The 15,397-nt window shown below is 43.0% G+C and overlaps 1 protein-coding gene across 2 annotated transcripts in view; it reads left to right on the top strand.

Annotated features, from left to right (window-relative positions):
• The window catches only part of znf281a (zinc finger protein 281a), a 27,770-nt gene extending 13,128 nt beyond the window's left edge, over positions 1-14,642 (top strand). The window contains exons 3-7 of one of the 2 annotated variants that reach the window (XM_058374596.1): positions 3,529-3,630; positions 5,702-5,825; positions 7,924-8,007; positions 8,337-8,455; positions 9,329-14,642. In XM_058374596.1, the coding sequence (XP_058230579.1) occupies positions 3,529-3,630; positions 5,702-5,825; positions 7,924-8,007; positions 8,337-8,455; positions 9,329-10,912 (2,013 nt within the window). In that variant the 3' untranslated portion in view covers positions 10,913-14,642. The remainder of the gene's footprint in view (positions 1-3,528; positions 3,631-5,701; positions 5,826-7,923; positions 8,008-8,336; positions 8,456-9,328) is intronic. The other variant, XM_058374588.1, reaches the window with a different exon arrangement.
• The last annotated feature ends 755 nt before the right edge of the window (positions 14,643-15,397 follow it).

The raw sequence follows: 15,397 nt of genomic DNA, 5'->3' as shown, positions 1-15,397 counted from the left end.
CAGCTTTATATTAATGCACTCCTGTAGCCTTGCTGTTGCTATAGTAACGCCTCATTCACAGAGCACATGCTGTACCGGGTTTCTTTTTTCTCTCCATCTTCTGCCCTTCTTTATTTACTTTCTTTATTTTCTTTCTTTATTTTCTTTCTTTATTTTCTTTCTTTCTTTCTTTCTTTCTTTCTTTCTTTCTTTCTTTCTTTCTTTCTTTCTTTCTTTCTTTCTTTCTTTCTTTCTTTCTTTCTTTCTTTCTTTCTCTCTCTCTCTCTCTCTCTCTCTCTCTCTCTCTCTCTCTCTCTCTCTCTCTCTCTCTCTGGCTGTGTTGCTGTTGCTCCTTTCCCCCCTCTGCTGTAGTTAGGTGTTGTGTGCTGTGGATGGTGTGTTGTGATTTCACAGAACTCTAGCGCTCACATGGAGAAGGAAGAGCTGAATTAGCCTGGTATTAACTCCAGAGCTCAGCATCTAACAAAGCAATAAATCCACAGAGAGGATCCGGAGCTGTTAAATATAAACCTCCTTCTCTGGGAATAGTGATGGTGATGTCACCCAGCTTCCGCTAACATCAATGAGGAGGTCTGGCCAAACCGGCAGTGACATGTAGAGGCATGTGTGTGCGTACACACACACACACACAGACGGGGAGAGCTGAGTTCTTGGCAAGCTCGTGAGAAAACAAATTGGCCGATTACGTGTTCAGTGCTGAGAGAGTGGAGAGACAGATCTGCAGGAAAAGGAGTGTGAGGCATCGTCTCTGTCTGTCTCTCTCTCTCTCTCTCTCTCTCTCTCTCTCTCTCTCTCTCTGCGCATCTGCTTCTTTGTGCTGCAGCTGCCGGCAGCTGACTCATTTCACATTGGCTAAAATCATTTAAAGGCAGACGTTAGTGCTGCAGACGCGTGCTTCTGTGATGCAGTACAGGGAGAGGAGGAGGATGTGAGCTGCTGTCTGTGGCAAATACTTTCATTATGAAACCCGACTCATCCTAAACTTACTCATCTGCGTGTGCGTGCGTGCGTGTGTCTGTGCTCGTGCCCGTGTGTCTGTGCTCGTGCCCGTGTGTCTGTGCTCGTGCCCGTGTGTCTGTGCTCGTGCCCGTGTGTCTGTGCTCGTGCCCGTGTGTCTGTGCTCGTGCCCGTGTGTCTGTGCTCGTGCCCGTGTGTCTGTGCTCGTGCCCGTGTGTCTGTGCTCGTGCCCGTGTGTCTCTGTGTGCCCGTGTGTCTGTGCTCATGCCTGTGTGTCTGTGTGCACGCGTGTCTGCGTGTTCCTGTGCGCGTGTCTGCGTGCTCGTGCGCGCGTGTCTGTCTGGTCGGGTTTCTGTGTGTGTGTGTGTGTGTGTGTGTGTGTGTGTGTGTGCCTGCGAGCGTACATTTGTCTGCGTGTTTGTGCGCGTGTCTGTATCTGTGTGCGTGCGTGTGTGTGTGTCTGCATCTGCGTGCGTGTCTGCGTGCGTCTGCGTGTGTGTTAAAGGTGTGCTTATTATTTCTCCTTGCCCTGCTCAGGCTGGAGTTTAGGAGGAAGTGACTGAAGCCGGGTTTGTTTTGGCTGCTCAGAGTTTAATTTAATCCAGAACACTTCTGAGATTTCCTCCAACGTCCCTCACTCCCTCATCTCAACCGTTATTCTCTCACTCTTTCTCTCTCTGTTTTTTTCTTGCACCTTTTTTTGCACTTCTTCTCTCTTGCCTTTGACGTTTGTTTGTCCTTTTCTTTAGCTATTTTTTTTTTACTCTTCCTTTCTCTCTTTCACTCTTTAGTGACCATTTCTTTCTCTTTTCTTTTCTTTCTCTTTTTCATTCTTATTGTTTTTTTTTCCCCCTTGTTTTGTTCCTTCACTGTTTTCTTTTGTTCTTTTTCACTCATTTGTCCCCCCCATGGTTATTTTTCTTTTCTTTTTTTAAGGTTTTGCCTCATCCTTTTTTCCCCCCTTTTTCTTTTTTCAGTCTCACTCACTTTTTCATTCACACTTTACTTTTTAGTTTAGTTTTTCTTCCTCCCCCCTTTTTTTGCTCATAGCCGCCATTTTCTTTGTCTGCCTGCTTTTCTTTTGCTGATTTCTCTCTTTTCTTTCAGTTTCACTCACATCATTCTTTTACTCTTGAATTCTAGATTTTTCTTTCTCCATTTTTTTTGTCCCTCTCTTTCAGGGTGTTTGTCTCATGATGTGTGTGTGTGTCTCTCTGTGTCTTGAGGTGTGTGGGTGTCTGTGTGTGTGTATGTGTCTCGGCATATGTGTGGGTGTCTCGGGGTCTTATGGTGTTTTTGTGTGTGTGTGTCTCGGCGTCTCTGTGTGTGTATGTGTCTCAGGGTCTTGTAGTGTGTGTGGGTGTCTCGGGGTGTGTGTGTGTCTCAGGGTCTTGTAGTGTGTGTGGGTGTCTCGGGGTGTGTGTGTGTCTCAGGGTCTTGTAGTGTGTGTGGGTGTCTCGGGGTGTGTGTGTGGGTGTCGGGGTCTTATGGTGTTTTTGTGTGTGTGTTTGTCTCGGGGTCTTGTAGTGTGTGTGGGTGTCTCGGGGTGTGTGTGTGTGTCTGTGTGTGTGGGTGTCGGGGTCTTATGGTGTTTTTGTGTGTGTGTGTGTGTCTTGGGGTCTTGTAGTGTGTGTGGGTGTCTCGGGGTGTGTGTGTGTGTCTGTGTGTGTGGGTGTCGGGGTCTTATGGTGTTTTTGTGTGTGTGTTTGTCTCGGGGTCTTGTAGTGTGTGTGGGTGTCTCGGGGTGTGTGTGTGTGTCTGTGTGTGTGGGTGTCGGGGTCTTATGGTGTTTTTGTGTGTGTGTGTGTCTTGGGGTCTTGTAGTGTGTCTAGGTCTAACGGTGTGTGTGGGTCTCAGGGTGTATGTGTAGGTGTCCTGGGGTGTTTTGGTGTGTTTGTGTCTCGGCGTCTCTGTGTGTGTGTTTTGGGATGCGTTTGTGTCTCTGTGTGTGTGTGTTTTGGGGTGTGTGTGTGTGTGTGTCTCGGTGTCTTATGGGGTGTGTATTTTGCCCGAGGCATGGGTTAAGCTTGAGACTGAGAGTATATTACAGATCAGTGGTGTGAAAGGCAGACTGAGATGAGCATCATTAAGTTGTGCGGCTCTTTGTTATCAGAGACGAGCTGTTTGATTATTCAGGGCTGGAGATGGAAACCTCCTCCGTCTGCTCGCAGCTGCTGAATAATCCAAACGCTCTGCTCCATGCACGCCGGCCAGGCTCAGGGAAGTTGCGTGTGTTCTCAGGGGAAAGATTCAAGGGCTGTAAATAAAAGTTTATTACCCTGCCTTCTGCCTCACACACACACACACAATCACATCACAGTAATAATCTTGATGCTCGTTAGGTCTTCAGCTAATCTTTATGTGGTCACCGTGAACATAAGTGCAATATTTCTGCAAATGAGGGTTTCTTTTTAAATAAAGGAACAGCTCCACTGCCATCTCATGCTGTATAGACGTAAACAGACGTCTCTCTCTCTCTCTCTCTCTTTTTTTTTTTTTTTTTTTTGCCTTCATGATGATGTATGTTAATCTTTTCTTTCTGCTCCGCTCCTCTCTTTTGTTATCCCGCAGCTGTCAGGGAGGCTGGGAAAGGACTCCTCAGGGAGGAAAGGTCGAAGGTCAAACGGTGACGGACAGGAGGGCAAGACGCGACGGAAACGAGGAGAATCGAAGGTCCGTGTGCTTCAGAGCTGCCAGTGCAGCAGTCTCACTCTACACACTGTTTCTTCTTTATTCTCCTTAATACTGAATACTAATTCAAAGGGAAAAAAATGAAATGAAATAATTTCAGTCTTATTTTATATTTATACTTTTTAATAAATCTCTAAATTTTATTTGTAGTCAATCCCAACAAACACTATTTTGTTTTATACATACTACTCAAATTTTTAGAGAATATTTTATCTTAATATAAATGACACATCTGTTATTTTTACAAATAACTAAAGCTAAGAATTGTTAATTTAGTCTCATCTCATCCCCTGCCTCATCTTGATTATTAAACCCCCCTTACACACACACACACACACACACACCCACACCCTCACCCTCTCTCACGCATCTGTCAGTGCACCTGTCTCACTGACTACACAAACGTTTATTTGCATTTCTGCTCAGTATTGATTGCAGACGAATGTTGACATCAGATTAATATTTAAATAATAAAACGTGGTGTTGCTATCAGAGCTCACAAAATACCAGGGTTTTTTTTCCTTTTCCAAGTATCTATACTGATGCCCTAAATATCAGCCAGTATCAGTACCCTATATATACTATAATACACTATATATAAATAGAGAATATAATAATCTTTAGCTGAAGCACTTAAAATGGAGGAGGACATCCCAAATATATACACAAACAATATTTACATTTGCAAACATACATATAAAAACATACACAAAATATTATCAGATCTCTATATGTTAATATTTACAATAAAAAAATTCCATTCCAGGATATTTTTTTCCAAAAAATCCATTTCTATGATATTTCCAAAAAAAAAAATCAATTTCCAGGATATTTCCAAAAAAAAAAAATCAATTTTAAGGATATTTATAAAAATCCATTTCCAGGATATTTCCAGAAATCCATTACCAGGATGTATCCGAAAAATCCATTTCCAGGATGTATCCGAAAAATCCATTTCCAGGATGTATCCGAAAAATCCATTTCCAGGATGTATCCGAAAAATCCATTTCCAGGATATTTCGAAAAATCCATTTCCAGGATATTTCCAAAAAAATCCATTTCCAGGTTATTTCCAAAAATCCATTTCAAAGATATTTAAAAAAAAATCCATTTCAAAGATATTTTAAAAAAATGAATTTCCATGATATTTTCAAAAAATCCATTTCTAGAATTTTTCCATGTTTGTTACAGGACCAGGTACACTTTTGCGCATTCTGTGATCACATATATCATGAGCTTTTTTTAAAGAATGGAAAAAGAGACCCTATAGCCCTAGATCTGCTGTAAGAAAACATCTTGGGACAGAAAGAAATTTCCTGTAAGAAATACTGGGTCTAATGCAGGAGGAACAATGATAGAAACAAATCTGTAGCTTTGTCAGCAGCTTCCTAGCTCAAGGTTTCAGCTCAGTGTCACGGCATAGTCAGTAGCAGTGTCCCATCTGTGATGAATTGTGGGAGGTTTGGGGGGGAATAATCTGTAGATTAAAAAATAGTACACAACTGCCATGACTTGTTTAGAAGAAAAGAAATACAATAAATTTATATTTCTTCAGCACTTTTAATAATGCACATTGTCCCACAGTGGTTTCACAGAAGGGTATCAATTCAGGATATAAGAGGAAAAATGTATGAATTTATCCCCTAATGATCAAGCCAGAGGCGAAGGAGGTGAGGAAAATCTCCCTGAGATGATATAAGAAAGAAACCTTGGCAGGATCCAAGTTTTCAAGTTCTCTGCTCACTGAATGTGAAACGGTGGATATCAGCAGTCTGGTAGTCGATATTGCAATCCCCTTTTTGCTGCCAGAACAGCCCTGACCCATCATGCACTGTGTGTTCTGACACCTTTCTATCAGAACCAGCATTAACTTCTTCAGCAGTTTGAGCAACAGTAGCTTGTCTGTTGGATCGGATCACACGGGCCAGCCTTCACTTTCCATGTCCATCAATAAGCCTTGGCCATGTATTGAAGACTTATATAAATAAAATGGCTCATACCGTCGTTTGTGGTTTGCGCACGTCGCTAATTAACGCTTTCCTTCCTTCTCTAGTCTCTGATGCTGGATCCTGACGGAGGGACGGTGTCTCCCAGCTCCAAACCGCACATCTGCGAGCACTGCAGCGCAGCCTTCCGCAGCTCCTACCATCTCCGCAGACACGTTCTCATACACACAGGTCAGTGCGCACTACACTTCCTGTTCAGCCTGACCTGGTGAGCCAGAGTGTCTCAGATTTGAGATGCTGTCATAGGAAATCACTCATGCCCTGAATTTTCATCCTATAGTGCTTTATTCCTCTTATACAGCAGCAACACCACTGTATTAAATAATAATGACCAAGTGCATGGTTTAATTTTGTTGGACATCATTAAAACATCCAAAAACTATTGGAACTTTGAATCTAATCACAAGCTCAGACCTGCAAATACTGCAGATTTAATTGATATGACGATTTTTAATTCCCAGTTCGATTTTATTTTCTTCTGCAACAGTGTTAATGTTCCCTGATATATTTCTTATTTTTATGCAGAGTAGCTTAGTTAGGATCATTATTTACTCTCCTAAACACTTCATTAGCTGAAAGAAACTAAGTGCTAATGGGCCGTCCTGAAGGACCGCTTTTTTTCCCCTCTCCTGTCATCTTGCTTTCATTTAAGAAATGAGATGAAAATCTCATTAGAAACGTATTACACATGTGGAGAGCCACTGTGAAGGGAGTCTTGTCCTTTGAGGGAGTTATGTTCCAGTCTGTGGAAGTGCAAGGCACGCAACAGTGCTTTAACAGAAGAAGAAAAACATTTTTTTGTTGTTGAGTATAAAGCATGTTGAGTCGGCGTAACATTATGACCACTGAGAGGTAAGGTAAATAACAGTAATTTATCTCCTCGTCATGGCACCTGTTAGTGGGTGGGATATATTAGGCAGCAAGTGAACATTTTGTCCTCAGAGTTGATGTGTTAGAAGCAGGAAAAATGGACAAGAGTAAGGATTTGAGCGAGTTTGACGTAGGGCCAAATTGTGATGGCTAGACCACTGGATCAGAGCATCTCCAAAACTGCAGCTCTTGTGGGGTGTTCCCGGTCTGCAGTGGTCAGTACTGCATCTATTAAAAATGGTCCAAGGAAGGAACAATTGTGAACCGCCAACAGGGTTATGGGAGGCCAAGACTCATTGATGCATGTGGAGAGCGAAGGCTGGCCCGTGTGATCCGATCCAACAGACGAGCAACTGTTGAAGTTACTGCTGGTTCTGATAGAAAGGTGTCAGAATACACAGTGCATGACGGGTCAGGGCTGTTTTGGCAGCAAAAAGGGGATCAGCACATTATTAGACAGGTGGTCATAATGTTATGCCTTGTCGGTGTATGAGTTCTGTTGTCACATGCAGATAGATCAGATCTTAGAGCCAGCACTAAGCCACTGTTCTGGCATGTCTCGAGCTGGAATGTGCCACATGCTCATGTGGATTATTTGCTTCCTGTGTGCACACGCGCTTCTGCTTTTCTAACATGGCGTCACGTGTGTGTGTGTGTGTGTGTGTGTTGATGAATGCAAGTTACCTAATAAAGTTACTGTGTGACGTGCTTGGTTTCCATTATCACCTGGATAGAGAGAGATATATCCTCAATCCTGCCATTTTCTTTTCACCTTACTTAATATGATGTAGTTTAATTTAATAGTATTTGTATAGAGCTTTTGACATCTTTCCCGGAATATATGAATCCAGGATATAAATTTTAAATACGGTGTGTGTTAGTTAGTTAGTTAATTAATTAATTTGCCTTGAATTTCATTTTTTTCCATAATTTGGCTATAGATTTATAGATTTTTCAGACCTTATTTAGTAGCATAAACATCAGTCAAAATAGCTTTAACTTCCTGGTACGTTATTAGGTAACTTGCATTCATCAACACACACACACACAGGAGCATGTTTACACACACCTTTTAATAAAGGATTGATAATTGAGGACGGTTGTGTGTTTTCTTGGGTGAAACTGCAATTTATTATGCAGTATAAAAGTATTTTAGTAGACAGTATTAATTGAATAACTTCATTATGTATAATAAAAAGCACTTTTAATGTTAGATACTGTACATTTAATTAATAGTGTAATTTTTTTTATTAAGCATCATGTAGTAAAATACCTTAATAATCTGTGTTTTAGATATGGCTATATAAAAACCGTAATCCTCAGTTAGTTTTGGAGGGGTGAGTCTTTTCCAGAAGAATCTAATCCCACATGATTCACACGTCTGTGCTGTTCACTCCAGGTGAAAGGCCGTTCCGGTGTAACCAGTGTAACATGAGCTTCATTCAGAAATACCTCCTGCAGAGACATGAGAAAATTCACAGTGGTAAGTTCTCTCTTACTCTCAGCTATTTATAACGAAACGAAACAGCCTTTATTTGTCACATATACAATACAGCACAGTGAAATTCTTTCTTCGCATATCCCATCCTTGGAGGTTGGGGTCAGAGCGCAGGGTCAGCCATGATACGGCGCCCCTGGAGCAGAGAGGGTTAAGGGCCTTGCTCAAGGGCCCAACAGTGGCAACTTGGCGGTGCTGGGGCTTGAACCCCTGATCTTCCGGTCAACGACCCAGAGCCTTAACCACTTGAGCCACCACTGCCCACTTATATATAAAGCTAGCCCTGATCATCATCTTTCTCATTTTCTGTGCAGGAGAGAAGCCTTTTAGCTGTGACCAGTGCAACATGCGCTTCATTCAGAAATACCACATGGAGAGACACAAACGAACACACAGCGGAGAAAAGCCATACAAGTGTGACACCTGTCAACAGGTAAACCTCAGCTCCAGCCAGACTGATACACAAACACAGTCTCTGTCCGATTCTTAACACACTAGAGGAGTTTCCTACATGTGTACACAAGCTTTTGTCGAGTTGATTCTGGTTGATCAGAAGGTGGCAGACGTGCTACACAAAATGAGTTGTCGATTATGGTGAAGCTTCTTTTTCTACAAGGAGAAATTTCTGGAAGTATTTCTGTGCGGCTTTGTAGCACAAAAGTTATAGGACATAGCCGGATTTCCTACTTCGGAGGTTCAGTGTGATGTGACAAGCTGCATGTTTTGTCTTGTAAATGTCAAGAAAGTAAAATTTTTACTTCTGTTATGGAAGAAATAACAGGAACTCCCTTGTTTTGCAGCTAGTTTGTAACAAAAAAGGTAACTAGAAATGGATTAAAAAAAAGTGTAATTCATCATTTTAGAATAAATAAAGGAATGTTCGGTTTTGGAAAATTTCTGTGGTATCATAAAAATATTCAGGATGTGACGTTATAGGAAAATTAGTCACCTGGCTGTTAGCGATTTCAAATACCTTTTACATGCATACACACACAATGGATATAAAAAATCCTGTTGAAATGGCCAAGAAACCAACACGGCAATTTTTTTCACCCTTAACGGGAAATAAAGGCATATGAAAATTAAGTGGAAAAAATCAGAACCATATCCCGGTTGCATAAGTGCTTCTACAAAGTATTAGTTTAAGGGGCTGCACACACACTTATGCAATCAGGTTATTGTCCCACAAAATGTGAAGACGTTTATATTCTCTGTGTGTGTAGATGGATGAACGGATATAGATGTATAAATAGGTATCCAAATATATACTTGATTAAATTCTGTATTTCTTTTGTATCTCTCCTAGTATTTTTCCAGGACAGACCGGTTGTTGAAGCACAAGCGGACATGCGGAGACGGCATAAAGAAGGATTTGGACGAGATGGAGATGGAAATGGACAGGGAGCATGGCAGCTACGCAATCACTCAGGGAAACGTGACCACGCCAGGCCGCAAACGAGGCAAGTCCAAAACTGGTGGCGAGGGTGGCAAACGCAAAAGGGCATCAGGGCCTTCACACAGTCAGGGGACAGAGGGGTATGGCCTGCACGATTTTAACACTGTGGACAACCATGGACACTCTCTATCATCTTCAGCATCAGCATCCCATCCAGGGCAGGGCATGCACGGAGAACCAGTGCCAGCACCCAAAATGGCATTTAAAAAGGGCCACAGGAAAGGCTTGGAGAAAAATGCCCAGTCCAAACTTGGCAACATGGAGCTGAGTGGAGATGCTGGCATGGATGACATGGGCCTCCTCCAGAGCCACAAAGTAGGCCAAAGTAGCAGCAGCAACAACAACAGCGCCAACTATGACGATGCCATGCAGTTCCTCAAGAAGCGGCGCTACTTGCCTGGGGCCAGCAACGGCGGGGTAGGGGGTGGAGCTACTGGCTATGATGTGGGGGTCAGCCACTTGCAGGCCCAGCCGGTGGTTGTGCAGGGCATCGTGTCTGGAGTAATGGACGGAGACTCCACGTTGGGACTCCTCGACTCGTCACCTCTGGCAGACATCAAACCGGACAAGTCAGGAATCCCAGATGAAGTGCTTCAAAGCCTGCTGGAGCACTACGGCCACAAGACCGATGTGACCTTTGACTTATCCGACCCACATCATGTGGAACTGGAGCATGGCACGGCCGAGGGTGTTGACCCAATGGGTGCCGAGAGCAACCAGGGAGGTGGAGACAAGATGTCCTTGATGCACGAGTACTCTCGCTTCCTCCTGCAGGCTCTCGAGAGGACGAGTCACAGTGGTGGCTTCGTACTTGGCCCGACGCCTTCATCCTCGTCCACATCATCATCCAACACCGTAGCTTCTTTCCCCACGTACACCACCTCCCCCCTGGAGTTCTCCTTTGGCCTCCCAGCCTCCTCCTCCCCCTCAACTCTTAATTCCTCTGTGCCAAAGCCACACTTTGGCTTGTTGGGGAGTTCGTCGCCTTCGCAGGGCTTCCATCTGAGTGGCCTGGAGCCCACGGCACACTCCCAGCATTCCCAGCAGCCTCAACCTCAACAGCAGCAGCAGCTCACTCCATCCCAGGAGCTTACGGAACAGCTGGAGAAACAACACAACAGCTCTCCACCTGCTCCTCCGCACACCCCCAACTCAAGCGCCTACCAGCTCCCGGCTCCAACCACTGACCTCAGCGGCCAGAAAGACGACCAAGGCTCCAAAAACAGTGCCACTGGCTTCTCAATGGTCCCTGCCAAAGGCTCGTATCAGATAGAAAACTTTGCTCAGGCTTTTGGGGGGCAGTTTAAAGGTGGCCGTAGGCCTTTGGTGTTTGGTACAGACTCGGGCACAGATGTGGAGCAATTCTCAGGGTACAGCAGCCTTCTGGCCAGCGTGAGCGACACCAAAAGCCCACAAAGCCAAAGCTACAACTGATCTGGCTGCAGAGCTTCTGCTTATTCATTTTGTCTTTTGTATCGTTGTTGTTATTATTATTATTATTATTATTATTATTAATTATTATTATTTAGTTTTATTTTATTATTATTTTTGTAATTTTTTTTTGTGTTTTTCGTAATTATCTCGTTGCCATTTATGAAAATATGAAATTTCACTCCCCCCGAGTTGGCTGTGAAATGCAAATTTGTAAGTATTTTCGATTCGTTTCCTTTTTTTTTTGGAAGAAAAAGGCGTATTTACTAACGATCTCCTTTTTTTTTTTTTTTTTTTTTGGTAGTGTCCTAGAGACTGCTCTGTTCAACGGTAGAATCATGACGCAAAAATAGAGTAGCAGCAACGACCTTTTCACAGTTTTCTTTCCCCTCTCTCTACCCAGCGATGGTCATGTTTTAACAATGTAAGGTAGGAATGGCAGGGATTAGCCCGGAAAAGGAGAAGAAGGAGAAAAAAAACCAATAATGATAATAATCCCAAAACATTGTCTGTTACAAGATTTAAAGTATTACTCAGGTAAAATGTGTAAAGGTGTACAGGAAAATTTTATCAGAGGGGCAGCAATAATGCATTGAAGAGGTGGAAAAAACTTTGCAAATACAGAGAAGCTTCGATTTATTCCCTCTCTCTCTCTCTCTCTCCCTCTCCCCTTTTATTTTTCACTTCTTTTCTTTTTTTTTCCCTTTTTTTTCGAGCGCGACACGTAAAAAGACGAAACTGCTGCCTGCTCTGTTTCACTGACAACACTTTCCACTTGGCTGTATAGAGATTATGGTACTTTTATGTAAATGTGAAGCGCTCACATTCTCTTTCAATAAGGGCCATATATATTTATAAGAATATCTATATGTACAATACCATATGTAACCTTTCTGGGGAACGGCGGGTGACACCGGGGTACATGGCGGGGGTGGTGTTGGGGGGGCGGGGTCCGAGCATGCTCTTTCTTTTTTTTTTCTCCCCCTCCTACGCCAAATCCCCCCCCCACCCCAGATTGTCTCCTCTCTTTCTCACGCTCTCTCACTGTTTTTTTCTCCCCACGTTTGGAGAGCAGAGCCAAGGGTTGCTCACAAGAGGGCACCGTGCGAGTGTCTCTCAGCACACACCAGCTCATAGGACTATGCTGTGCCTCTTTTACCTTTCTCTTTTGCCCCCCCCCCACCCTCTTCTTCATCTTGGAAAAGAGTCCAGTCGAGCACTTTGAACCTGTTCCTTCTTTTTACGGCCCAGTCTGATCAAGCAGGGGGGGGGGTCCGTTCGGTGGACATGCTATTTTTTTAGGGAAATCAAGTCAACGTTTGAAAGACACACAAGGGAAAATGACCAGGGGTAGGGCTGGGGTGGATGAGGGGGGTTTTTATATATAGATACGACAAGGTCTTACATTTCTAGCATGGTTTAGTGGGTTAAAAATTGAGGGTGGGATTATTTTGTGTGTGTGAGGGGAAGCTTGTTTATTTATTTATTTTTTGGGACTTCTGGATGTATGTAGGGCAAGTCTAGAACGAGAGGGTTTTTTTTTTTTGATAGCATCGATCTAGAGAAACTGTGTCGATTTTAACCGGACCCTCTTAAAAACGCTGTGACTTTTTCACCAGGCGGGCGATCCCAAAAAATAAAAAATTTCACAGTGCTGAAACTGTGCAAGCATGCAGGGTGAAGTATTACCTTCAACTACATTTCAGCGTCTTTCGTTTTGTACTGGATCGTTGAATTAAGTATTATTGTTTTTGTGTGTATTTGTTTTTTAATGAGTAAGTGCATCGTCTTCCGCCGCCGCTGTTGGCTGCTGTTTCTCTTCTTAAGTTTTTTATTTTTTCTCCCTCATTTTCGGTTTTTGTTTTATTTTCTCCTCCCCTCTCACTCTAGCTCTTTCATATGCACCTACTGATTTTCTTCAGACTGAACCCTCTGGAGGCACGGGGAACAAAAAAAAAGAAGAAAGAAAAACAAAAGTGACCACTAGAACCAAGTACTGTGTTTGTAGCATCCTAGGGTACTCGTATGGCTGTTATCAATAATGATCCTCATAGCTGATCGCTTTATACCTCATATCACTGATGACACGCAGGGATTCAGGACCGAACGAGGCACGCATGTAGCAGGGACGGTTTGGCTTTAGTAGAGAAAATCCTCACTTTTTTTTAAATTTCTCGACGTTTTCCTGTTCTTTCCAGTTTACTCAGTCTGTCTGGAGACGGCCTTCAGGAGAGTGTGACCTCTCGAGTCTTGAGAATCCACCCTGAATAATTTGCATGTCAACATTTTTATAGTTCATCGTTTTTTATAACGGTTTCCTACATTACCCATAACACTGTCCAGATTCCTGTGGCTATAGTGGTGCAGTTTTAGCGAGTCTGTCTACAGAGAGTGATGCAGCAGAGCTTTAGTCCTTCACACTCTCGCAGTGTAACAGCACTCATCATCTCGTAGATCACTAATTAACCACATCCCAAGCGTAACGAGTAGCTGCATTGCATTCTGGGACCAGCGTCTGGTTCGACTTGCTGGAAAGCGCTGCATGAGAAATAAAGCCCTGTCTGTTTTGAGATCTGTGAATATCTGGTCAGAACGTCTACCTGTGACGACGCGCAGCCGCTTACATTCAGGGTGGAGTTCTGCTCGAACCGTGGCACTGAGACTTTTACCCACAGTGGAGATTCGGTCCACTTGTATTTTTTACACTAATCTTAAATTTGTATTTTGTGAATCCCCAAAAAATATATCCCAGTTGTATGTTTGTCTCAGGTGGAAACGTGATGCGTTAATAACAGAGGAAAGGACTGGGGAAATGACCCGGAGTTTAAACTCCTAAATGATTCACCTATTTTGCTGTCTGCTGTTGAAGGTTTCTGAAGATTGTGTCAGGAAAAGAATCAGTTTGTAATGATTTTAAAGGCATGATTTGCGCTCTCTCTCTCTCTCTCTCTCTCTCTCAATCATACACTCGCTCTCCCTCCCTCTCTCTCTCTCTCTCTCTCTCTCTCACTCACACACACATGCATGCACGCACTCTCTCTCTCTCTCTCTCTCTGTTTCTCATTCTCACACAGACTCTCTCACTTTCTCGCCCTCTCATGATCTCTCTCTCTCTCTCTCTCTCTCTCTCTCTCTCTCTCTCTCTCTCTCTCTCTCATGCTCGCTCTTGCCCCCCCCCCCTCTCTCTCTCTTTTTCTCTGAATTGTGCTGACTGGCCCTGTATATATATATATAAAAAAAAAGTATAAATCCAGTCCTCTATGCCCTTGGATACCGGATTGAATTTTCTTATTTCGGATAAAGTAATTTCGGATTGAGTTCTTATTTTAACTCGTGTTCTAAACGCAGGGAAATTTGTTGGCCTCTCATTCAGACTGGTAAACACCCAGAAGTGTTTATTTTATTCTTAAAAAAAAAAACAAAGAATCGCTCGTCCTCCTCAATGTGAGTTCTTCTTTTCCTCTCATCACCAAACCAAAATGATGTATTTTTTATTGTTTACATACAACGTACAAGAACACTAAGATGTTTCTCTCTCTCTCTTTTTTTTTTTCTTCTTCTTTGCCCCCCCCCCTTTTTTTTGTCACCACACCAAAATCTGTAGCTCCTTCTGTCTGATTTTATTACAGATTCTTGTGATCTGACTCAGAGGGCTATACCTGTCCCTTTGAATTTATTATTGATTAGGGGTTAAAAAAATAAATAAAATGCTGTTATCAGTGGGTGTGTTTCTGTGCCTCTGTTCATTTATTGTTTTACAGCCATCGTGAAGCGGTCTGCTGGACTCATTTGTGGAGATATGATCTTAAGTATGTGAGGCACGCAGGGTTCAAAAGGATTTATTGCTTTTTATCGCTCTTCAAGCATTTTATTGCACTTGAGAAACATCCTTACGAACCACTGGAAATTGTGACTTTTTTTGTGACGTCACGCTAGGATTTTATTTCCAACATTAAATGACTTACAGGAGCTCTTATTTCCTTTGGCTATATGTGACCTTGGAGTTTTATTTTTTTATTTTTATTATAGAGTAATGAAAGGTACGGCAAGAAAAGGTTATCCACATCTCTAACTGATGCACTTACTCTTAGTGCGCTTTACGGCTCAGGATGTCACGCTTCTCGGACACACTTTCTCATAGTGCTTTCACATCTGCTGCTAGATTCATCTATAGCTTTGCTATCCTTACTGTATGTTTTGTGTTTCCGTCTCAAGAAAAAATAATCCTCAGTGTTCCATCATCCGGAAGCTGCAGTGATGACTAGAGCAGTGAAAGTGTGTAATCTGAACAGGTAAAGCTGATATTTTGCACTCGGTGTACAGCGTCTGATGTGTTGCTATGCACATCTGGTGTAGAGAGAGTTGCTAGGGTGCTTCTCACGCGGGGAGGTCCGAATCTGTGGACCACTATGGTTCCCAGTCTAACTGGAGAGCAGGACAGGGGATGTGTGGTAGCTTAGTGGTTAAAGTCTTGGACTACTGAATGGT

Source organism: Hemibagrus wyckioides, linkage group LG02 (genome assembly GCF_019097595.1).
Source record: "Hemibagrus wyckioides isolate EC202008001 linkage group LG02, SWU_Hwy_1.0, whole genome shotgun sequence".
In the NCBI taxonomy this organism is placed as follows: domain Eukaryota; kingdom Metazoa; phylum Chordata; class Actinopteri; order Siluriformes; family Bagridae; genus Hemibagrus; species Hemibagrus wyckioides.
The sequence above is the reverse complement of the archived record's forward strand: the minus strand, read 5'-3'. Positions and strand labels throughout refer to the sequence as shown.